At 43.8% G+C, this 25,607-nt stretch overlaps 1 protein-coding gene across 3 annotated transcripts in view; it reads left to right on the top strand.

Annotated features, from left to right (window-relative positions):
* The first annotated feature begins 304 nt into the window (after positions 1-304).
* The window catches only part of LOC126175976 (type 2 phosphatidylinositol 4,5-bisphosphate 4-phosphatase), a 57,602-nt gene continuing 32,299 nt past the window's right edge, over positions 305-25,607 (top strand). The window contains exons 1-2 of one of the 3 annotated variants that reach the window (XM_049923079.1): positions 305-632; positions 854-1,023. In XM_049923079.1, the coding sequence (XP_049779036.1) occupies positions 551-632; positions 854-1,023 (252 nt within the window). In that variant the 5' untranslated portion in view covers positions 305-550. The remainder of the gene's footprint in view (positions 633-853; positions 1,024-25,607) is intronic. The other 2 variants (XM_049923077.1, XM_049923078.1) reach the window with 2 other exon arrangements.

Raw genomic sequence — 25,607 nt, 5'->3', positions numbered from 1 at the left:
ACATGGATCATGTGATTTGATTGTAGAACATATTTGTCATTGGCGCCAATGAAGTCAGTTGGTGTTTTTAGTGAATGATGGTAGTTTTTGCCATCTGTTGCGGTTAAAATAGTTATATAATACTTATTGATATTCGTAAAAGAAGTGGCATTAACGCAAGCAAGTAATTTAGACCGATTCTCCATCTTTCTTAAAAAAATAAAAATAAACAAAACGAAAGATGAATCATTAATCGATCCTACGTGCACTCGATTGTCGTGGTTTCATAGGTTTTACTGAGAACCAAAGAGGATTGCGGAGAATAAACTGGACAAAGTTCATGTGACTCTGCATATCTTTGACAGTTCGGCTTTTATGATACAATATTTTGCTGCTGGAGGATGACATATTCCGTGCGATAATGTAGTTTTTGGATACGTAATCTAGTCATTTAATCCAACTGATTTCCAGTTTTATATCTGGAGAGTTTCCATTTGCTTCTTGTGCCTTTTACTTCTATTGTGGTACGTTGAGACAGTTCTGCTGATCAAATAATACACAAGCTACAGACATGGGAGACACAGAAAGGGAACCGCTGATTCAGAAGGAGAGTAATTCAGCGTATGCAAGTACTGATGGTGGGTTTGTACAGCGTAAGTTGCATGTACTCTTCGCTAATAATGCAATGAAATTAGAACATAAGGATTTTGACGTTTGCATAGCGTATCACATGACCTTTGAACGAAACTTGATGTGTCATCAGTTGACAGCGCATAAAGTAAATATTTGCAGTTTGAAAGTTAATATATCTATACTTATTTGATACCGAACGTTTTGGCACGTCGATCTGTATTAAATGTTGTGTTTTTAACAGCCCAACATGCCACAGTTTCACCAATTGGACCTGATGAGTTGCCACCCCCGTATCAGGGTGGACAGGGTGCAGTGCCTATGGTTACATGCAGAGTTTGTCAAGCATTGATTGACATTTCTGGAAAAAGAGACCAACATGTAGTGAAGTGTATGCGCTGTCACGAGGCAACTGTAAGCATAAAACATTGTATATATAAAGTATTTTATTTTTATTGCTTACCACTATTAATTAGTTTGTTGCCAACCCTATCAAATATTCGGTTCGAATAATGCTTCAGGAGTGTTAAATGTGTATCAATATTATTATTTTTTGGTGATTTGGGGTAGGCATTATTTGCCCAGGATCCACATAGTGTATATGTATATACTGCCTGTACTAATAATTCTGCTAGGTGTAAAAGTGCTAGTTTTTTTTAAACATAACACAATAGGCAAATAAGATTACTGTAGGGTGTGTGCCATGGATTTCACTGTCCCACTTGCTCTGGAACTAGTTGATGAGCAACTATTTATTCCACTGCATATCATTATTGATTAATTACCAATTAACAAGTCAGCGCCAAATGTTTCTGTCCTATATTGTGGATACACCTGGAGCTTCTAATGCATTACAATTCTCTTATCTATGGTTGATCAGAGATTGTGTCACATTTGTCTCATACTCACCATTGCCATGTAGCACTTTGCCATTCCTTACATGATGAGTTCTCACATTCATAACAACTATTTTGCCAAAGTATTGTGTATCAGATAAGTCCTATTAAGAACAGAAGCTTAAAATTAAATTTAGGCTCAAATGCTTGGTTAAATTACGATAATGTGTACCGTACACATTGCCTAAAACAAAATGACTAAAATTTTACATGCATAACAGTTCTCCTGTGTGTTATATGCTGTATGTATAACCTAAAGAACAATGTCATCTAATTTTCTCCCAAGAACAAGAACTCTGTATTTGACAGTAACCAACATTCAGTGGATTTCTATAACATGTAAATAAACCACCATAATGCTGAGAAATTTTATATTTTCCAAAAAAATAAAATAGGCAGGAAAAAATTGATGTTAATGAAATGACTGTTCATCTGGTAAACCAGTGGCTAAACAAACCTGACATGGTCAGTATCAAGAACAGGCATATTTATTGTATTATTATATAACAGACAGCGCATGGTGAAACAATGTGTTTTAAAATGAGATTCAAGAAATTGCTGTAAATGTGTCCTTTCCTGTAGCTTCTCCAGTGGAGGCAAGATGTTATGTAACAGTCAGGTCTAATGCTGTACCCAGGTTAACACCCAAAAATCAGCATCCAATGTTTACTGGTGCACTTTCCTTGTTTAAATCCAGGATACAAGGTAACTTATCAGCATCAAGTCCACATTAATTATAGTATGGAGACTTCATTTCTAAACATGCATGGAAATGCTCCAGTTGTGTGTGTTCTGAGGAATTTAAAATTTGTGATAATTACAGAAATTTCAACAGAGTCAAAATATTTTTACTGCATTACATGATCAAAAGGGCTGTAGGTAAAATGTTAGTAAGAGTAGTACTGCTGTACCTTTGTGTGTTCTACAGGCTTGATCTGAGAGCAGTCCACGTAGAAGTGAGGTGTTAGTTAAGCTCTGGCTTTTTTCCTTAATGTTTTTCAATTGAGAATAACAATTTAGGCCTATGCACAGATACTCCTATAAAGTTCCTTTAACAGGAGTGTGGATCTTAGCAGCTATAATGAGGCTTTTCTTTCAAAATGATAGAAACAGATATTATTCCAAATACCATGTTAAGCTTTTATGTTTAATTTCCTTACATTTTCTATTTGTCAAAGAAGACAACATGGTGTCCTCAACAGTTAGTATTGTTAAACAAGTTTATTTGACTGTTATTCGCTTCCTCTGTCTGTGTTTCATGTGTTTGGTGAAATTGTCATGTACTCATGTATTTTAAAGCTGTTGGAGTAGGAACTCTTCCTTTTTTGTTTTTTCAATATTGTTCAACCTTACCACTTGTGGGTCATGACATGGCTTCAGCAGACCACTGGCATGTTTAGGTATATCGTTAAATACTCGTCTTATATGATGTCCAGACACTGAAGTGTTTCATGTCATTATTATATATTGTGAAAACTCCATCATTTACAAGTCAGTGGCAGTGAACTGTATGATACATATGCACAACAGAGGTAGACTGGATTTTTTTCTCCATTAGAAGTTTGGTATCACAGTAAGAAATGAACTTCTTGCACAGACTAGACATATTGCACTATGCAAAAACAGTGACCATCCCGTAAAATGTATTGTGTATTTAAGTCTCAGGTCAGTCAAACAGTATTGACTTATTACCAAGTTATCATCACACAGTCTGTTTAAAAAAGGGGGGAAAGAGTATAGTAAAATGCTAGGAAACTGTCAGATCAACTGAACTATTATACACAACTATATTATTAATGTATTTAGGAAGCATGCACAGTTCACTATAGAAGTTGCTTTATTTCTAATTTAGTATTCTAATATTTTAGCATCCCCCTTCCTTTTATACAGATCATCAGGTGATAACTTGGTAAGAAGTTGAAATCGCTAAGGATACTGTTTAAGTGACTTGCAGCTCCAATATACATGGTAATTTAAAAAAGTAAAAGTCCTGTCACTCCAGGCAAATTATATGACAGTTGTTTCAGAACGGTCATAGTAGATTTTCTGCACTTTTCTTGTCCCATTGAGCTGGCACTGTTTCCAATCATTCTGTTGAAGGACGTTAAACTCCTACCCGCCTACCTACTGTGCTTACGTTAATCCATAGTGAAAGATAGTCTCTTAGGATACAGAAGAGTCCGTGAATTCATTAATGCTGTGTAACAGTTTTCATAAAATAGTCTTAAGTGCTCACTCTGTAAACCAGGATAGGGAGCAGTCTGTTTCAGTACAGAGTATAACAATGGTGCAGAGAAACAATACCAGAGAAGGAAAGTTGCTACACACCATATAGCAGAGAGGCAGGCACAATAAAAAGATTCACACAATTAAAACTTGCAGCCATTAAGGCCTTTGTCAGCAGTAGACGCGCGTGTGCATTCACACACACACACACACACACACACACACACACACACACACACACACACAACTTGCAGAGAGCTGAGACCACACTGCAAACAGCAGCACCATTGCATGATGGGAGTGGCGACAGGGTGGGGGTAAGGAGGAGGCTGGGGCGGGGAGGGGAAGGGATAGTATGGTGGGAGTGGTGGACAGTCAAGTGTTGCAGTTTAGATAGAGGGCAGGAGAGAAGGTGCAGAGGGGGGAGGGGGTAAGTAGCGGAAAGGAAAGAAATAAAAGATATTAAAAGATTGGGTGTGGCAGTGAAACGACGGCTGTGTAGTGCTGGAATGGGAACAGGGAGGGGGCTGGATGGGCGAGGACAGTGACTAATGAAGGGTGAGGCCAGGAGGGTTACGGGAATGTAGGATGTATTGCAGGGAAAGTTCCCACCTGCGCAATTCAGAAAAGCTGGTGTTGGTGGGTAGGATCCATATGGCACAGGCTGTAAAGCAGTCATTAATATGAGGGATACCATGTTTGGCAGCGTGTTCAGCAAGAGGGTGGTCCACTTGTTTCTTGGCCACAGTTTGTCGGTGGCCGTTCATGCGGACAGACAGCTTGTTGGTTGTCATGCCTACATAGTGCAACACAGAGGTTGCAGCTTAGCTTGTAAATCACATGACTGGCTTCACAGGTAGCCCTGCCTTTGATGGGATAGGTGATGTTAGTGACCGGACTGGAGTAGGTGGTGGTAGGAGGGTGTATAGGACAGGTCTTGCATCTAGGTCTATTACAGGGGTATGAGCCATGAGGTAAGGGATTTGGAGCAACGGTTGTGTAAGGATGGACGACTGTATTGTGTAGGTATATTGTGTAGGTTCGGTGGACGGCGGAATACCACGGTAGGAGGGGTGGCAAGGATAGTGGGCAGGACATTTCTCATCTCAGTGCATGACGAGAGGTAATCGAAACCATGGCGGAGAATGTAATTCAGTTGCTCCAGTCCTGGATGGTACTGAGTTACGAGGGGAATGCTCCTCTGTGGCTGGAATGTGGGACTCTGGGAGGTGGTGGGAGACTGGAAAGATAAGGCACGGGAGATTTGTTTTTGTACAAGGATGGGAGGATAATAGTCAGTGAAGGCTTCAGTGAGACCCCCGGTATATTTTGAGAGGGACTGCAGATGTGACGACCATGGGTGGCTAGGCTGTACGGAAGGGTATGGAATGGGTGGCAGCTGTCGAAGTGGAGGTATTGCTGGTGGTTAGTAGGTTTGATATGGACGGAGGCACTGATGTAGCCATCTCTGAGGTGAAGGTCAACATCTAGGAAGGTGGCTTCTTGGGTTGGGTAGGACCAGGTGAAGCAAATGGGGGAGAAGTTGTTGAGGTTCTGGAGGAATGTGAATAAGGTGTCCTCACGTTCAAACCAGATAGCAAAGATGTCATCAATGGATCTGAACCAGGTGAGGGGTTTAGGATTCTGGGTTTTTAGGAACGATTCCTCTACATGGCCCATGAATAGATTAGCATAGGATGGTGCCATGTAGGTGCCCATAGCTGTACTGTGGATTTGTTTGTAGGTAATGCCCTCAAAGGAGAAGTAATTGTGGGTGAGGCTATAGTTGGTCATGGAGACTAGGAAGGAGGTTGTTGGTTTGGAATCCGTAGGGCATCTGGAAAGGTAGTGTTCGACAGCAGTAAGGCCATGGGCATTAGGAATGTTAGTGTACAGGGAGGTGGCATCAATAGTGACGAGCAGGGCACCATGTGGTAAAGGGACAGGAACTGTGGGGAGTTGGTCGAGAAATGGTTGGTATCTTTTATATAGGAGGATAGGTTTTGGGTAATAGGTTGAAGGTGTTGGCCTATGAGAGCAGAGATTCTCTCAGTGGGGGCACAGTAACGGGCCACAATGGGGCATCCTGGGTGGTTGGGTTTATGGACTTTAGGAAGCATGTAGAAGGTGGGAGTGCGGGGAGTGTTAGGGGTAAGTAGAGAGATGTACTCTGGGGAGAGGTTCTGGGATATAGGCGTAAGGATTTGAGTAGTGACTGGAGATCTTGCTGGATTACTGGAATGGGGTCACTGTGGCAAGGTTTGTAAGTGGAAGTATCTGACAGCTGACAGAGTCCTTCTGCCACGTAATCCTTGCGGTTCAAAACAACGGTGGTGGAGCCTTTGTCAGCAGGTAGGTGAGGATCAATTTTTAGATGGTGGACTGTGGTTCTTTTAGCAGATGTAAGGTTAGTTTGCATGTTGCAGAGAAAAGTGCAGTTTGCAAGGTGCAGAGAAAAGTGTTTAAGACCTCACCATTCAGTGCACCTTGCTGAACATGGGGCACTATTGGCTATGTTGAATAACATTATCATCAGAATTGCAGTGGGAATGAGGTATTTGGGACTGGACTGTGGATCAGTGGCAGTATGTCATCAGGTTGGATGAATCATGTTTCTTGTTACACCAGTTTCTTGTTCGTGTCCGGATACACCATCGTCCAGGTGAACAGATGCACCACTCCAGACACAGGTTGGTGGAGCAGTATTATGCTATGGGTGAGATTCACCAGGTCTTCCATGGGAACTGTGATGGAAGTGGGACACCTTGACAGCTGTGTACTGTTAAACATTATTGCAGACAATCTGCATCCCTACATGCTTGGTGTCTTCCCTGCCAGCAGTGGACTCTTTCATCAGGATAACTGTCCACATCACAAGGTCAAAATAGTGCTGCACTGGATTGAAAAGCACGATGGAAAATCAGTGACGTTTCGCCACCAAATTCACCTTTTGCGAGCCCAACCCTGTTAGACGCAAGCTCTTAGTGTGCAAACTACTGGTCCATAATTTATGGGAGTTGTGTAACTCTGTGACTTGACCATAGGCATCTGGTGCCACATGCCTCTGGTAAACTACTGAGGACTTGTTGTATTTGTGCTTTGTGGAATTGCTGCAGAATTCTGTACCAAAGGTGAACAGACATTCTATTAAGCTAGTGGTCGCAATTTTTTATTAGATGTCTGTACATAGTCAGTTGATTCCCATCTAAAAAATCAAATGCCTTTGTATTCCAGTAGTCTCTGCGATTGGTGAAAAACAGTCATTTAATAGAACTGACTGTATGGCCAAAATTGCTTAAGTGCAACTAGGGTGTGCTGCTGCTGCTGCATTTTGACAGCTGTCATCCCTTCCACACCAAAAAAATCCCTCCCATATGGGCTGGCCACCCAGGGACAGCATATCAACAGTGACAAGAAGTCCTTTGCCCAGTATGCTGAAGGTCTTGTAAAGACCTTCACAGACAGACACTATGCCCCAGATTTAGTCCACAGACTGACTTCAAACACCCACCCCCACACCAGGGGGCGCGCCACTATTTCGCGGGTTCGTGCTTGGCTACCGCAGGGCCCCAGCCTTTGCAGCAGTTTTTCCCTTCTGTGCTGCGTGTCTATCCTCTTGCTATTCCTTTTCCCCTCCCTTGGGGAACATGTCTGGGTATTATTAGGAATGTTCTGCATTCTGTCACTTATGTGCGAACAGTCTCAACTTTGTTTTTGGCTCCCTTTTCCTTTCTTTGTTTCCCTTCTCCTCTCGTTATTCTGCTTCAGTGTTTGAGGATCCTCTTTTTTACTTCTTCCTCCCTGTGTGCTCCTGAAGGCTGGCCCACGCATCTGACGCATAGCAGGTGACTATGTAATGCGTAATCCCAGCCCCGGGTCGACAGGTAGGGTTCGCACGTACCCCTGGTACAGGCCAGGCCCTGGGAGGGGTGATTGCCTGAGCTGTAGCTTTCCCAAATTGCAGATTGGTCCCTCTATCAGGTGTTCAGGAGGTGTGACCTCAGGTGTGAACAATCACCTAAGGCGGCTGCACCCCTTGTGAAGGGGGGGCTCCCAGTTGGAAGGAGCGCACCATTGGAGACATGGCAATCTTGGAGGATTTCCTCGTGGTGAATCAATTGTCCTCCTCATCGATATCTACGAAACGTAAATGTACTGAGGCTACTGATCCAAAGATCCTTCCCACTGCACCGTGGTTCCTTGTGGCCTCTGGTACTGAAGAGGGTCAGTCCTTCGCCACAGTGAATCCGTTTATTATCCAGGAAGGTGTTGATGCAATTGCTGGCCGTGTGAAATTCTGCTCCTGTTTACGGAATGGCACTTTGCTTTTGGAGATGGCTTCTGACTCTCAAACACAACTACTGCTTGCTGCCTTGCTTCTCCACAGCTACCCTCTTCATGTTGAGGCACATAGAACCTTGAATTCTTCCCATGGTGTAATTTACACCAGCTGCTTGATGGTCTGAAATCCAATCTTACCCCTCTAATCAGGGTATCATTGGCGTCCATTGTGTAATGAAAAAGATTGATCCTCCTTGGTGCCCACCTGTACTCTTTCACCTTTGACAGGGTGATGCTGCCATCCAAGATCAAAGCTGGCTATGAAATTATCACAGTCTGGCTGTACATTCCAAATCTGATGCAGTGTCATCATTTCAACCACACTTGAACATCTTGTAGACACCCAGCCAAATGCGTAACCTGTGGCAGGGATGCACACGAGGGCGAATGTCTGCCTCCTTCTTCCCTCTGTATCAACTACAATGGCGGGCATGCTGCCTCATCTCAGGATTGTCCCGTGTATCTAGATGAGCGAGCTGTTCAAGAGATTTGGGTAAAGGAAAAAGTGTCTTACCCAGTAGTTTGCAAGTTACTGGCTAGTCGCAAACTCTGTGTTCTCCCATCTGGCACCTATAGTTCTGGTCTTGTTGCCCTGAGCTCCATGAAGGACATGGCCACGCAGACATGCAACCTCAAATTTGGCTGAGGTTGCGAAATCGCCCACTGTCAAGGTAGCATCCCTGTCCCACTGTGCAACAAACTGTAACTCTCGCCTCAAGGGGCGAAGCCACAGAATACACAACCAGCAGGCAGGAAAGGACAGGAGGAGTAATCGCAAGAAGACATCCTCCGTTCCTCCAGCCAAACAACACCCAAGTCTTCCTCTAACCAGAAGGGCTCGAAGAAGTCCACTAAAGACAAACAGTCTTCTCCTTCTCCAACTCAAAGATCCTACTCGACGGTGTTGCTACGTGGTCCCTTAGCCCGGATGGCCTCTGTCTCGCTGGTGTGCACCACCAATCGTTTTTTAGCGTTGGACTCCACAGATTGACCACACAAGCATGCCGATGCTTCTGTGGACCCCATGTAGCAGGATCCACCTGCTTCTGTGCCTTATAGCAGCTACTCTACACCAGCTGTCACTCGGCAGCTGCTGAGCCCATCTCCCTGACTACCCATCTCATTGCTGTTGCAGTTCGGCTTTTCATTCCCTGCCTGAGTTTTTTGCTCTGTACCATTTATGCCCCTCCATCATTTGCTGCCACCAGGGCAGACTTCCTTCAGCTTATTGGGCAGCTACCCCCCCCCCCCCCAACCTCTGTGTCTGCTACTCGGTGACTTTAATGCGCATCATCCCCTTTGGGGTTCTCCCAGGACCTATAAAGAGAGGTGCCCTCTTGGCTGACCTCCTTAACCAACTTACCTCTTCTGCCTTAACACTGGAGCCCCCACTTTCCTTTTTGACTCCTCGCACACCTATTCCCATTTGGAACTATTCTTTTGCACTGCCCAGCTTGCCAATTGTCTTGAGTGGTCAGTTCTGTCTGATGCCTACTTGAGCGACCATTTCCCTGTGTTCTCTCCGTCTGCTGACTCCTACCCCATCTGCAAGCATGCCCAAATGGCAGCTTAGTAAGGTTGACTGGCAGCTTTACTCCTCCGTGGTAACCCTCAAAGAACAAGATTTCCCCAGTTGTGATGACTAGGTGGACTATCTCACAAATGTTATCCTTACTGCTGCAGAACATTCCATTCCTCGCACTTCCTCTTTACCACATCGTGTCCCAGTTCCTTGGTGGACTGAGGCATGCCGCGACGCAATTCACGTGTGGAGATGTGCTCTCCATGTTTTTAACTGCCATCCTACACTGGAAAACTGCATTCGTTATAAGCAGATGCGTGCAAAGTGTCGTAGAGTTCTTCAGGATAGCAAAAGAGCTAGCTGGATTTCATTCACTAGTTGTTTTCACAGTTCCACAGCTTCCTCTGTTGTGTGGGCCAACCCTCGACAGCTCTCTGGAACCAAGATACATTCCCCAATTTCCAGCCTGACAGTAGCTGACTGTCATCGTGGACCCTATTGTGTTCTCCAACACTTTGGGTCGCCATTTTGTGGAAGTTCTGAGCTCTTCCCACCATCACCCTGCCTTCCTCCATCGGAAACGAGTGGAAGAGGCTCGGGCGATACCCTTCTCTTCTCAGAATCGTGAGTGCTACAATACCGTCTTTACTATGAGGGAGCTAGATCATGCTCTCAGTTCATCCCAATCCTCCTCTCCAAGACCAGGCGCCATCCACATTCAGATGTTGCAGCACCTCTATCTTGCAGGCAAGCACTTTCTGCTTATGTTTAACCGCATCTGGACTGTGGGCACATTTCCTGGTCGCTGGCATGAAGCCACCGTCATACCCTTGCCTAAACCCGGTAAGGACAAAAATATTCCTTTGAGCTACCACCCCATCTCTCTTACCAGCTGTGTTTGCAAGATGATGGAACATATGTTTCATGCCCAGCTGTTGTGGTGGCTTGAGTCTCGCCATATACTAATGAATGCACAGTGTGGATTTCGAGTGCGGCATTCTGCAGTTGACCATCTTGTTACTTTGTCCTCCCGTGTCATGAATGGTTTCCTGCGGAAATCCCAGATGGTGCCAGTGTTTTTCGATTTGGAGAAGACCTAGGACACCTGCTGGAAAACTGGTGTCCACTGTACTCTTTACACGTGGGGCTTCCATGGGTGCCTGCCCTGTTTTCTTCGAGCATTTTTACAAGACCGGGTTTTCAAGGTGCGTGTGGGTTCTGCCTTGTAGGACAACTTTATCCAGGAAAATGGTGTGCCTCAGGGTTCTGTCCTGAGCATCGTATGAATTTCTAGTGGCGCAAATGGTTTCTCCCACCATCTAGGGCCTGTTGCTCTTCCATTCATTGACACTAGGAAATTTATGGGGCTCCTGCTTGATAGGAAATTCTCTTGCTCCTCCCGTGTCTCTTACCTGGCAGCCTGCTGTATGCGGTCCCACAATGTCCTACATGTCCTCAGTGGTACTTCCTGGGGTGCCGATCGAACCACCCTCCTCCGTTTGTACCAGTCTGTTGGACGGAGGGCGTTTTTCTCAACTCATTGGTAGGATAGTGTTACCATCTCGGTTCTGAAACCTGGTGCAGATCCGCTAGTGGTTGAGAGCTATCGCCATATCAGCCTTACCAACGTATGTGCAAACTCCTGGAACAGATGGTGAGTCGGCGGCTCATGTGGATCCTCGAAGCTCGGGGCCTCCTGGCCCAGCAACAGGGGGAACTTCCGTCAGGGCCGCTCTGCAATCGACAATTTAGTCTCGCTAGAGTCGGCTATTTGTACAGCTTTTACTTGGCGAGAACATCTAGTTGCTGTTTTCTTTGATCTTGGGAAGGCGCCATCATATCCTTGCTACACTGCACGAATATGGCTTACGGGGTCCACTTCCGATTTTTCTACGGAATTTTCTCGCCAATCGCTCCTTTCAGATTAGAGTTGGCACTTATTTTAGCTCTGCTCATATTCAGGAGAACGGTGTCCTACAGTGTTCCCCTCTTTGTGGTGGCGATTAATGGTCTTGCAGCTGCGGTGGGCTCATCGGTCTGTTCCTCTCTATATGCCGATGACTTTTGTCCTTATTACAGTTCCCCAAGCATCAGTGTCGCTGAGCGGCTGCTGCAGGGAGCTATCCGTAAGGCACATTTTTGGGCATCCAACCATGGTTTTCAGTTCTCAGCCTCTAAGACCCGAGTGATGCATTTCTGTCGTCGTTGAACGTCCACCTACATCCAGAGCTTTACCTTGCCAATGAACTCCTTTGTATTGAGGAGACGCATCACTTTTTTGGCATGCTGTTTGTTGCTCAGCTCACTTGGACACCTCATCTTCGCGAGCTTAAACAACGGTGCTGGCGGCACCTCAACATCCTGCGCTGCCTCAGCCGCACCGTTTGGGGGGCTGCACGAACAACCCTCCTACAGCTCTATAAGTCCCATCTCGACTACGGGAGCATGGTGTATGATTCAACAGCACCTTCAACATTGCAGATCCTCGACCCGATTCTCCATTGTGGCGTCAGACTGGCGGCAGGTGCCTTCCGCACTAGTCCGGTGTCTAGCCTTCTTGTAGAAGCTGGAATCCCTCCCCTATGATTCCGCCAACAACAGTTGCTTGCGTCATACATCGCCCGCATCCAAGCCTCGCCCGACCACTCAAACCGCAGGCTCCTTTTTCCATCTTGTGCACTCCCCTCCCCACGATGGCAGCATAGGTCGGGTCTCCCGATCGCGGTCCGCGTTCGTTCCCTTCTCTCGTCACTCGAGTCCTTTCCCCTTCCTCCATCCTTCCGGCCCTCCTCTTCTACCCCTCCTTGGTCCCTCCCTTGCTTGCGGCTTTGCTTGGATTTGTCCTGCTACTCCAAGTCCTCCATTCCACCTGCCATTCTTTGTCAACAATTCCTGGCTCTTCTTGCCTCGTTTCACGATGCAGCTGTAGTCTACACCGATGGTTCTGTGGTCGATGGACGCACTGGGTTTGCTTTCATCCACGGCGACTACGTTGAGCGGCATTCCCTGCCTTGTGGAAGCAATGTTTTCACTGCGGAGCTGGTTGTTCTTTATCATGCACTTGCTCACCTTTCCTTCTGCCCTGGGGAGTCATTTGTCATATGCAGTGACTCTCTGAGTGGATTGCAAGCACTCGACCAGTGTTTTTCTCGGGACCCTTTGGGGTGCGGTATTAAAAATGCTGTTTTTGCTCTCTCCAAGTGTGGTCATTCAGCGACGTTTGTGTGGACCCCGGGCCACATCGGCATTCCAGGAAACTGAACGTGTCGATCGGTTGGCCAAGCAGGCCACCACTTCGCCACCCCTGGAGCTTGGTCTCATGGAAAGAGACCTCCGGTCAGCCCTACATTGCAAGGTCCACGATGTCTGGAGCTCTGAATGGTCTGTCTTGAACACGCCAAAGAAGCTCCGCACGGTAAAGTCGTCCACGGCCGTATGGAACTCATCCTTGAGGAGAACGCGTAGGGACTCAGTTTTTCTCTGCCGTCTCCGAATTGGACATACGCGGTTGAACCACAGCTATCTCCTTCGCCGTGAGAACCTGCCCAAGTGTTGCTGTGATGCAGGGCTGACAGTGGTCCATCTTCTGATGGACTGCCCCCTTTTAGCCCCCTTGCGGCAGTCCTTTAATTTACCAGCTGCCCTTCCTTTAATTCTAGGTGACGATGCCTCTATAGCTGACTCAGTTTTACATTTTATCCGTGCAGTTGGGTTTTATCACTCACTCCAGCGACTTTTAATTGTGACGTGGATACCAAAATAGTGTCTTTTATGGTGACAAGTTGTGTTGGGCCCTCTATCTACGCTTCCCAGCTGGAGGTTCTTCGTTTGTAGTTGAGTGGTTGACCTTTTACCTGATCCATCAACTACTGTAGTCTGTTTTACTCTAGTCAACTATTTGCTCTGCTCCTTTTAAGTGTCCTCTATTTTGTATTATTGTGGTGTTCATTTTAGTTCTGTACCCCTTGGTGTTCCCTCCCTCTGGGTGCAGAGGTTACGCTTTTACTGTATAGGCCTTTTACAAGTATGTCTGTTTAGAACAGGGGACTGATGACCTCGATGTTTAGCCCCCATCAAACCCCAAAACCAACCAACCAACCTTGTTCATTGGAAACTCGACTATGGCTGCTTTGTTTATGCATCTGTATGCCTATCCCTTTTAAGATGTCTCAACACTCTCCATCAATGGCATCCGTTTGGCCACGGGCATCTTTTACACCAGCCCGGTTGAGAGTCTGTATGCTGAAGCTGCTGAACTACCACTGTCCTACCGCCGTGACTTTCTCCTCAGCAGGTATGCATACTGTTTGTCTGCCATGCGTGGCCACTCCTACTATGCCGCCTCCTTTGATGATTCCTTTAATCGCTGGTATGGGGCTCGTCCCTCTTCTGCTGCCTCCTGGAGTCTGCTTTCGTCACTTGCTACGTTGGCTTAACTTCATGCTACCTGCAACCTTTCCAGTGGGTGTGAACCCTTCACCACCTTGGCTTTGTGAAGTGAAGTGGCCCATGTTACCCTTCACCTTCATTCACTTCCTAAGGACACTACTCCAGCCTGGGTCTACCGCCTTCAATTTCACGACCTTCACATGGAAATTTGCGATAGTGCTTTTGTATACACTTTTTTCTCTCGGACTGACCATGGGGTCAGGTGTGCCTTCGTCATTGGCACCCGTATCTTTTGATATTGGCTTCTGCACATTCCTCAGTATTTATGGCTGAGCTTTTCACCTTGTATCAGGCCGCAGAATACATCCAGTGACACAGCCTTCCCAATTGTGTCCTCTGCTCAGACTCTCAGTGCCCTCCAAAGTATCTGTGCACTGTACACTGCTTATCCCTTAGTGCAGTGGGTCCAGGAAAAATGTCACTTGCTCATGCTTGATTATTATAGCTGCTTCACAACTTGGGCCATCTGTATCTACCCCTCCACCACTAATTTTTCTGAACTACACAGGTAGGAGTTATACTTAAGATATATTCTGTACTTCCGAAATTATCCTGACCTCGACCTACGGTTACCTACTGTCCCCACACCCACTGCCCAACAGTTTCCACCACCTGTGTCCTATAACCTCCTCGAAGTTCAGTTCTCGAACCCTCACTGTGCTCGCTCTTTGTGAATGCACCCACCATTCTTTTCCTGTCTATGCTTCTCTCCTTTCCTGCTCTGTGTTTGCCTTCCTCTTGCCCCACAGCCTACCGACATTGCCCTTGGGAGCCTTGTCCTGGGATCTTCTAGTCCTTGCATGTTGCAGCCCAGACAACATGTTTCTCTCCTCTCCACCCATACTGTGCTCTCCCTTCTTCTTCCCTGTCCCACTCTAAATTGCTGCGTTCAGTGCAACACTTACAGTGTGTGTTTTCTCTCCTTTCTTTCCTGAAAAAGGCTTTGACCAAGCTGGAGCTATCACCCTAGCCTTGGATGGAATTTTTTTACCTGAAAAAGTTAAGGTCATGGTTTAAAGGTGTAATTGTCAAGCCCTGCTTTTATCCCAAAAGATATTTTTGGTGCCAGATGTTTGGACACGTGTCCTCCGGCTGTAATAATGAGGCTATTGGTTGGTTGTGTGGCCAGACACATGGGGGCAGCTCTTGTGAACTACACCCTACATGTGTAGACTGCCTTGAATGCCATCCCCCTAATTCGCCAACATTTTCAGTTTTCAGGAGGGAGAAGAAAATCCAGGAATATAAAACACTTGACCACCTTTCTTATAAAGATGGTAAGAAACATCGATATGACATTAGACTTCACAAATAATCAAAATTCACACCTAGCACAGTGACAGGGTCTGAAAGAGCAGCTTCTTTCCCTAACTACATGTCAATGCCTGTTATTAAGTCGGGGGAAGGGACACTGGCTCCCTCAACCTTACACCCACAGCACCAGTAGTGCAGCCAGAGTTGCCTTGTCCTCCTCCAGCATCATCAGGGAAGAGGATACCTGCCAAGGTGCTCCCTCCCAGGACAAAACAGATGAGCAGTCTACACCAACTAGTGGCTGACAAGCCAGACTGTGGGTCATAGGAAAGAACAATCCTCTTCTGACCCAGAAGTCAGGATAGGAAAATCCTCACATAAACCATCATAGGGACAAGGCTAAATTGAAAATTTAACTGAATTCTGCAGTTCCAGTCGATAAAACTACCACCCCTCCCCGCAAGATGGAGCCTATGAACACCAATGAAAAACCACACATTCATGTGGAGCACGACTCAGCAGCAAAGTAATTCATTATGCCTGTTTCCAATTTGCTGCTTTCTCAGACCCCAATCTTTCTGATGCTTCCTCAGTGTAAATATAATGGCTACCAATGTAAATGAAATGGTTACCATTGCCACCTGGCTGAACTCTGTCAGTTAGTGGCTATGTACTCTGCAGCTGGTGTGGCACTTCAAGAGGGTTCTCAAAATCCAAACTACCTATTACTAAAAATTACAAATCCTACTGTACAAATTGCAGTAACACCGAGAGGGCATTTGGAGGAGATTGCTTGCTGATTTGGTCTGACCCTTTCAGTGAGCATACCTCTACCATATCACAAGCTGCTAGATCCAGAGGAAAAGCTGTCTCCAGCCATCCTCCTATTGGGTGACTTCAGTGTCCACAATCCTGTGTTGTGGGACAGCGAAAACACATCTAGAAAGGCCAGGTAATAGAGCAATTAGTTTCAGAACTGGAAATCTGCACACTTGACACTGTAGCTGCAACACATTTTAGTAAGACCCATGGAACTTGCGCATTCATGGAACATACTCAGCCAGAGATATTAGTCTGCAGCATGAGCATCTCACCCTTAAGCAACATGTCCATCTGTGGCAACCTTTGTAAAAGTGACCCCTTTCCTATCACTGTCTCAACCAGTGGAATATGCACCATGTTGATCATTTCAGAAAGCTGACTGCCAAGCTTTCACCTCCAAAGCAACTTTTGAATCAAGACAAGAGAAGGATGTTGAAGGAATAAGATGCTATTGATACAATTATTCACACTGAAGCAATGCTGCCCTGTTCTTCAGGCTCTTCCTGATGGACACAGGTGCCATGGGGGCCTGAAGTAATAGTTGCAGCTATCACAGAATCACATGGCAATTAAATGACCCAAATCCCATCTGTCTGCTGAAAATTTAATAGCATTCAAGAGACTTTGACTGAGACGCAGTTTTTAGTAAAGAAGAGAACACAGGAGTGTTGGGAACAGTATGCATCATCTGTGGGAGTGCACGTCCACAGTAGTTCCTGGGCATCTCCCTCAGTGGCAGTGTCTGTGCTAATCCTGGTGTTATTGCTGAATGTTTCATGGCACACTTCACCAAAGTGTCTGCATTGAGTAACTACTACCCCAAATTTTCCTGACCCGGAAACATGGGGCAGAGTGAAAGTCCTTATCCTTCCATGCACCAGGCTTTGAATCGCACAATGTTCTGTTTAAAATATGGGAGTTCTGCAGCACTTTAGCAGACTGTGAAGAGACAGCTTGTGGACCTGATAGAATCCACAACCAAATGTTTAAACCTTTAGTAATAACAGCATAAAACGCATCCTCGGTTTTTGCAGTCTTATTTGATGAGGAGGAGAATTTCCCTACCAATGACGGGAGGATGTATATTTTTTTTTCTATCCTGGAATTGGGAATGACCCTCAAATTTCAATTCAGTATTTTATCCTGATTGGACTACTGATGCCTTAGCTATGGGTTGGTAGCACAATCAGTACTGAGCTTGTTATAACTGATCCATCACAGTCTTACATTTCCTGATGGAAGTAAATTTTACAACAAAATTTAATGCATCTTTATGTTTGGTTTAAGGGATGGCACTGTCATGCATTTTTAAATTTTTGTGTGTGTATTTTATTTAGTAACAGTTTAAGCTAATTAGCTCTGTGGCCCATAGAGTCTGCATTTTCTCAACACAATTTAGTCTCTTGCCCAATTTTAGTTGTACTGTCTGTGCCAACCCATCTTGGTGTATCCTTCAGTGTCAAGCTACAGTTTCAATGGCCTGGGTTTTTATCTCATTTTTAACTATCTGGCTGAAACTATTGTTATGTACATCATCAACTATGATGATGTGGTCATAGATCATATATTTTTGTCATTTTCCTGTGAATAGAGGGACTGATAACTAAGTAGTTTGTAGTAAATTTCTTTCTAATGTGATGTTTCAACTTTACGCGCGCGCATACACACACACACACACACACACACACACACACACACACACACACATGCCAACCCCCCACATTTCGGGCTGGAATGGCATTGCGGCCCAAGATGCTGGGTAAACAACTGTGTTCAGGAAAGTTGAAAAATACATTTCAATTTCAGTAATTCTGTGACACTATCAACATGAAAGATATTTATTCAATATCAGCAATTCCTGCCAGGAGTTTCCATTGTTTTTTACTCAGTATCATAATCATCTATCCCTTCAAATATATTTTTAATCCACCTTTTATGTCCTGGCACAATTTTGCTTAGTAATTTGGGCTCTTTCTACCTCAGATGCATTTTCAGTTTTAAATAAAGATAAACATTACCATCAATAACATGCTTTCTTATAAATTTCATTTCATAAGTGTCATTAGAGATGTTTTCAATTTTACCAATAAAAAGTGAACCTACTTTTCATAGGAAACTTCACTATAGCGAAATAATTTTAGTTGAATTCTTGGACATCTTTATCGTTCTCCTTGTCTATATCTTTAGTTTCATTTGACTAGGCTGTTCATAAGTGGTAGGTGCTCTGGACGTAGAATCAGGATCACAAGATTGGGACTATCTGCTTTCAGCATTGTCACAATCACTTTCATTGAAGTCCATGACAACTATGCATTTTCCTGCAATTAATGCAAAGTGATTTGCTTATTGCAGCATTCCTTTTGTTTCACTAGAGTGAACCTGTTTCAATTGCATTTTGAAGGCTGCTGTCCAAGAAACTTATGGTGAATTGATGTCTTGTGTATCTGTTTCTTACTAAATCTATGAAATGACTTTATTGTGGCAGAAAAGAAAAATTCTTGCTGTTCCAAACCCAGATGCAACATTCAATTTAGTGATAGCTATCTTTTCAAAGATTCTTTCCAACAATGTAAGAGATTCTGATTTTCCTCCCATCCCCCTATTCTTCTTTTTCTAATAATCTACCATGTTTCTCCAAGCAGGTTTTAGAGGCCTAAGAAAGACCACACAAGTGGTTGATGCAAGAGAGTAGAGTAAGGTGGTAGAAGCATAAATTGAATATCATGTTCCTGGCACAGTTTAATCATGTTAAGTGATGTATGACTCGGAAGATAGTCACCTATAATCACTTTGATCAATCTAAGTGCCGGCATAATGAAGACAAATTGAATAAAGCACAATTCAAACATTTTTGGTCAAACCAACCACGTTGGTCCCTGTTATTACCTGCACCTGAAATCCAAATATCATAGAGATATTTTGCCCTGAAAATTGTGTAAGATGGGAGAACTGTGCCATCTGCAGCCACTGCTGTCATTACCCTAATACTTAGTTTAGAACTAATTGCAATCCTTTCAGGACATCTTGCACCTTGCTTCACTATTACGAGGGACATTCCAAAAGTAAGTTTCATCATAGTTTTTCACACAGAAACTTTATGGCAAAAAAAAAAAGGCACCACGGTCTCATGCACATTATTCGACATAGTTGCCACTGACATTGAGATATTTGTTAATGTGTACAATCAGTTCAAAGAAACCCTCTGGTAAACATCTGTGCCCTGTGATGCAAGAAATTTTTGCACAGCCTTTTCCATCACAGCACATTATTTTCATTCATGGAAGTTTTGGGACACCCACTTCATTCATCATCCACACTGTGCCTTGCTTCTCTGAACATGCAACCCTAGCAGTTGATGATACATGACCTGTTCATCATACACACTCTGCAGGCGTTCATAGTTGACACACACTGGGTTCTCATGCCCATTTACATCAGATAACAGCACACACTTCCATTGGTGACCATGTTGTCAGGACACATCTGTCTACCATTGTAATTTGTGCTCGAACAACCTTGGGCATGCTGGTTGGCTGCTACTCTCTCCTCTTCAGCACTCCCTGTGCATGCATTATTCCTCCTCTGTCAGTGTCACTTACGTCATTAAACCAGCAGTGGATGTGGGTTCATATAGCATTTATTCGTATCAGTGGATGTAGCACCTTCTCTTTCAAAAACAATAACAAAACTTACTTTTGGAACATCTCTTGTACTTTCACTTGTCCAGGATCATCACAAAAGTTGGTCTCATCATAGTTTGTAATTTTGGAGAGAGGAGCAGTGTTAAAGTACACTTCAAGGTTCTTAAAATAACCATTCACTGTTTAACAGATAACTTCTGCCTGTGCCCTCTTTAAATTTTCACTTACTCTGACAGTTCTTTATTTTCAGAAAACATTTTAGCCCCTTATGACCCAGTCAATTGCCACAAAATCATTTTTCAATCTGCCCTTCTTGGTTAAGAGAGGCCAATACGATGTGCCTTACATCTTTATTCCTCAAAAGGAAAATATCATTTTCCACAACACAATATTCCTTCAGCCAGATTTTTTCCCCTCACTTTTTGGCAGTCTATTTTATATTTGAATCTGCTCTTGGGTTTGTCATTGAATATTGTATAAGGAACTATGTATTATTCTGAAGCTTTACAAATGCTTAATTTTCCTGATGTGACAGTCTTCACAGCATTCAGAACAAATTCTGGGTTGTAGTTGAATGTCTGGATTGGTCTTAGAATCTTCTTGTATAGTCACATGATCATATTCACTCTACGAAAAATGAAATTTTGTGATTAGGTGTGTAAGTGTCTAAGCAGTATTAACAATGAGCAGAAATGAAACTGTAGCGCTTGAGATGTTCATATGCAAGTAAAACTTTTATTGCCTTCCAATTACACTTGGGAAGTACCTGATAGCAGCAGAAGTTTTCACACTGAAGCGTTTTCTTCACTACTGTAGCACATGAGTTGTACATCTACCTACAATGCCATTTGTTGGTATCATGCTTGTCAACTTGGTGTTGTCATAGACACTTCATGCAAGAATTTGAAACAATGGTCAGGTATGGTGTTCTTGTTAAGATGCCACTGGATTCATACCATCTGGTCAGATTTATCTCATTTTATGGGAATCGACTTTCAAGCCTAGTTGTTAATTTGTTTTATGAATTTTTCCATTCATTATTGTAGCATCTTCCATTCATTATTGTAGCTTATCTGCACAGGAGACACAGTATGTCACGAGTTAAAGGTAGATATTACAGATGTTTTCCATTAACTTATTTCCATTCTTAGATTTCCCTGTTTACGGATCTGAAAAACAGCCAGTTAACCCTATCTGTACTGCATATCGACTTTAATCTGTGCTGTAATTATATTATGGCGCATGATGCCACTTGTGTCCAAACAGAACACTACAGTATTTGTTTTGTTTCTGCATGGTGAGCAAAATAAAAATGTTTTGGAAAATATTTACAGTAAGACTAACACAGGATTGAGCCATGTTAATGAACACCACAGAAGTTGCTGGAAATGGCCACTGTCGATTCTGCAATTGATTTATCAAACTGTGAGACATGCATAGCACCTCTGACTGAAGGACAGCAGCAGTGATGTTTCCAGTGGTCCCCTGTTGCTCTTTCAGTGTGAGGATTATTTGAGTACACCTGCCCCTTCAGTTTGCCACACAGGAAAAAAATCACAGTGAGAGAGAGACCAAACAATTGAGGTGGCTAGGAGATTACACTGCTTCTGATGATGGTTCTCTTCTTGCCGAACACTTTATGCACTTATGACAAAGTTGTCAAGACTGTATGTGCTGTTGCTCCATCACACTGAAAATATCTGTACAGCTGTTAATCTTCTGAGTGTTGATTCACAAATGGATTACAGTTTTTGGATATACTGGTTAGCATCAATAGTTTAGTGAAAGAATCGTGTTATGATACAGCATCAGACAGTGCTGACGGGGATTTTCTGAATCCACAGAGCTTGACAGTTTGAACCATGCCTCAACAGAAGAAATGAAAAATTGAGAACCCAAAAGTTCACCAGCAGAACTCAACACGCAAAAGTTGGCCTGGATGCTCATCCTCAGCAGTAAATTTATAAGGGTACAGATGCAGGACCTTTTTTCTATAATGCTTTGACGTGGCAGTATTTTAATTCCCTTCTGCACAGACGAATGGGCTTGAGATTACATTGGAGTTTGTTCCAGGCTTTTCTTCACTCGGGCAGCGTTTTCTGATGTTCACTCTTTTTTTAGATAGTTACAGCCATTTTACTACTAAGTTTTGCATTGTATGCTTTGCTGGATGTTTTTCCAAACCATGTCCAGTTTTAAACTCTTGGGCAAACAGACATGTTCTTCATGTAACACTGGACAGTGAACACAGGCTGCTTTATCATGAGCACCATTTTGTGTTGCATTCAAGCACACAGTGAAGTACTCGGGACAGAGCATGTGGGAGATGCAAGTGCACAGATGTGTTGCAGAAATAGACTGGTCTATTGAAATCTCAGTTTCGAGTATTTTCTGTGATGTAGCCTGTTGCTCTGTTTGGTAACAGAGCAAATATTTTCCAATTTTGTCATCCTGTATGTTATTTTATGGAGTGCAGAGTGTGGAGACAAGATTGATCTGTAGCATAACCCGTGTTCTAGGTTGTGGTGGTAACTGCTCGGTTGTGAGTTTGAAAAGCCAGTTAATGTGAATAAAGAATCTTATAAGGAGACATTAAGGATTGGCCCTCTTCGATTTTCTCCGTATTTCAAGGAATTTGAATATCAGTATCTGGATATCAATTTGAAAAGCAGTACAACATAATTTTAAAATAACAGAAAGGAATAGCTTTTGAAGATTAGGTTCCTGAATATTGTTAAGTATAAAATGTTTTGTGCTTATTAACATAGTTGCCAATAATGGAGTGAATAGTGTAAAAGTCTAGTAATTGTGAAGTCCTGATTAGTGTCTCATTACTAGCACTTTTTAAAAAAATTTGGATCGATTATGGAATGGACAGAAGAGCATGTCGATCCTTTATCTTGTGCAGCATAGTTTAATATTTGGACTTGTTGATGTAGCAAGATTTGCCATTTGGTTGTAGCTATTGCAGTTAATTCCACTGATAACACTACATAGGATGTCCTGGGTCTGCCTTTGGAATGTCCCCCCCCCCCCCCCCCCCCCAAATTTTTCCTCTTGTGGTTCATGGTGTGGGTTCCTGTAGTCATGTCCTAGTTCAGGGGCGGGCAAACGCTGCACGCGGCTCATGAGCACACAGCGCTGCACGTGTGCTGCTCACGTGCAATCGTCGAACGGGACAGTGCCGACAGCCTGCAGGTTGCGGCAGTGTAGTACCAGGCTAAGCTGCGGACGTTGAAGCGAAGCGACCACTACGTAGTGAATGTTGTATTTCAATAACCGGAAAATGCAGAGTGCATCAAGGAAACGGAGAATTGGAGATTTGCTATCTTTTAAAAAGGAATGGGAGAGTCATTTGTTCTCTGTGGAAAAACCTGAAAATTGGAAATGTATAATATGTGACAGTATTGTCGCTGGTGAGCGGAAGTTTAATATTGAACACCATTATAATAAATTTCAGTATGTTGCCGTTCTTAGTGCAATAAAAGAGGAATTTCTCAAGCGATTTGGGGATATATCTTACATATCCTAAGGTTTTGAATAGTTCTCGAGAGAATCTGGTTTCTGTAAATGATATTCATCTCAGTTTGCAAATGGAATTAATAGATCTACAGTGTAATTCTCGTCTGAGAGACAAGTTCCTTTTGGCAAAACGTGTAATAGATTTTTATCACGACTTTCCACAGCAAGAGTTTCCTCGTCTCCATCGTGAAGCCATGAAGATAGTCAATGTTGGGCTTGACATACTTTTGTGAGAGATTTTTTTCTGTTATGAAAATTAATAAGTCTCGGTTAAGAGCAAACATCAGTAATGAAAATTTACGTAACTGTTTGCGTTTGTCTGTATGTAGAAATTTTGTTCCAGACATTAAACGTATTGTAAACTCCACCTGTGATAATAAATAAAACGTATCGTAGGTAATAGGTACTCTTTCAAACCATGATTTCTGTCAGGCACTCCTACTAACCTTATTCCTTAATTTAATAAAGCAGGCCAGGAAACAAAACGCATTACAGAGGAAGAAGCGGAGAGACGGTATGGTGGGGAGGGGTGAGAAGCGGGTGGTCAGCTTGCCCCTGTGTGCACGCAGAACACCTGTTAACTGCACACGTGCATGTGCGCCGCACACGTGCAGAATTCCTGCCCGCCCCTGTCCTAGTTCATGAACCACGGGCAACGTATGAGTGGCCAAGTAAGTGGTCCCGACAGTCGGGATACCAGTTACTTTGGAATAAGGCTGGGCATCTCGGACATATTCTGAGTCGTGGTCACCTTTGTGCTCGTACGGCAAAGACTACCAAATCCACCGGTTAGTCCCTCAGCCGTTAGGGGTAAAACCCAATGGGACTCGGGGCAAGTAAGGCTAGCAACCTGCTTCCCTGGTACTTTAAATATGATGCTGGCAACAATCAGAGCAAAATGCCTCGGACCTTTGGAGGTGACGGAGTCCCACCTCTAACTGACAAACCAGGGAGTCCTAAGATACGACTTGGCAAACAAATGGTAATGAGATGGGGAGCTATTAATATCAATGGGGGCTACTCTGAGAAGAAGGTAGAGCTGGCAGAGGCTGCAAGTAAGATGGGGCTGGACGTTTTAGCTGTTAGTGACATTCGGGTAAGGGGTGAGAAAGAAGAGGAAGTGGGAGAATACAAGGTCTACCTGTCAGGAGTCAAAGCAGGAATAGCATAATGGGGTGTAGGGCTTTACATCAGGAAAGAAATGGAACCCAGCGTAGTTGCAATAAGGTATGTAAACGAACGACTGATGTGGATAGATTTGACAGTGTCTAGCAAGAAAATTAGGATTGTGTCAGTATATTCGCATTGTGAAGGGACAGATCAAGATAAGATGGATAGTTTTTATGAGGCACTCAGTGATGTAGTTGTTAGAGTAAAGGACAAGGACAGTGTTCCGCTCATGGGTGATTTTAACGCCAGGATTGGAAATCGAACAGAAGGGTATGAAAAGGTTATGGGTAAATTTGGAGAGGATATGGAGGCCAACAGGAATGGGAAACAACTCTTGGATTTCTGTGCCAGTATGGGCTTAGTAATCACAAACTCCTTTTTTAAACATAAGAACATTCACCGGTATACCTGGGAAGGCAGGGGAACTAGATCTGTCATTGACTATATAATAACAGATCAGGAATTCAGGAAGGCTGTGAGGGACACACGTGTATTCAGGGGATTCTTTGATGACACTGATCATTATTTAATCTGCAGTGAAATTGGGATTGTGAGGCCGAAAGTGCAGGAGGTCAGGTCCATATGTAGGAGGATAAGAGTGGAGAAACTTCAGGATAAGGAAATCAGGCACAAGTACATAACAGCGATCTCAGAAAGGTACCAGTTAGTTGAATGTAGTCAATTACAGTCATTGGAAAAGGAATGGACAAGGTACAGGGACACAGTACTGGAAGTGGCTAAAGAATGTCTTGGAACAGTAGTATGTAAAAGTAGGATGAAGCAAACAGCTTGGTGGAATGATACAGTCAAGGCAGCCTGTAAAAGGAAAAAGAAGGCGTATCAAAAATGGCTACATACCAGAACCCGGGTAGACAGAGAAAGTTATGTTGAAGAAAGAAACAAAGCCAAACAGATAATTGCAGCATCCAAGAAGAAATCGTGGGAAGACTTTGGAAACAGGTTGGAGACTATGGGTCAAGCTGCTGGAAAACCATTCTGGAGTGTAATTAGCAGTCTTCGAAAGGGAGGTAAGAAGGAAATGACAAGTATTTTGGACAGGTCAGGAAAACTGCTGGTGAATCATGTGGATGCCTTGGGCAGATGGAGGGAATATTTTGAAGAGTTGCTCAATGTAGGTGAAAATGCGATCAGTAA

This window comes from Schistocerca cancellata, chromosome 3 (genome assembly GCF_023864275.1).
Source record: "Schistocerca cancellata isolate TAMUIC-IGC-003103 chromosome 3, iqSchCanc2.1, whole genome shotgun sequence".
Classification (NCBI taxonomy): domain Eukaryota; kingdom Metazoa; phylum Arthropoda; class Insecta; order Orthoptera; family Acrididae; genus Schistocerca; species Schistocerca cancellata.
This window is presented reverse-complemented; position numbering and strand designations above follow the sequence as displayed.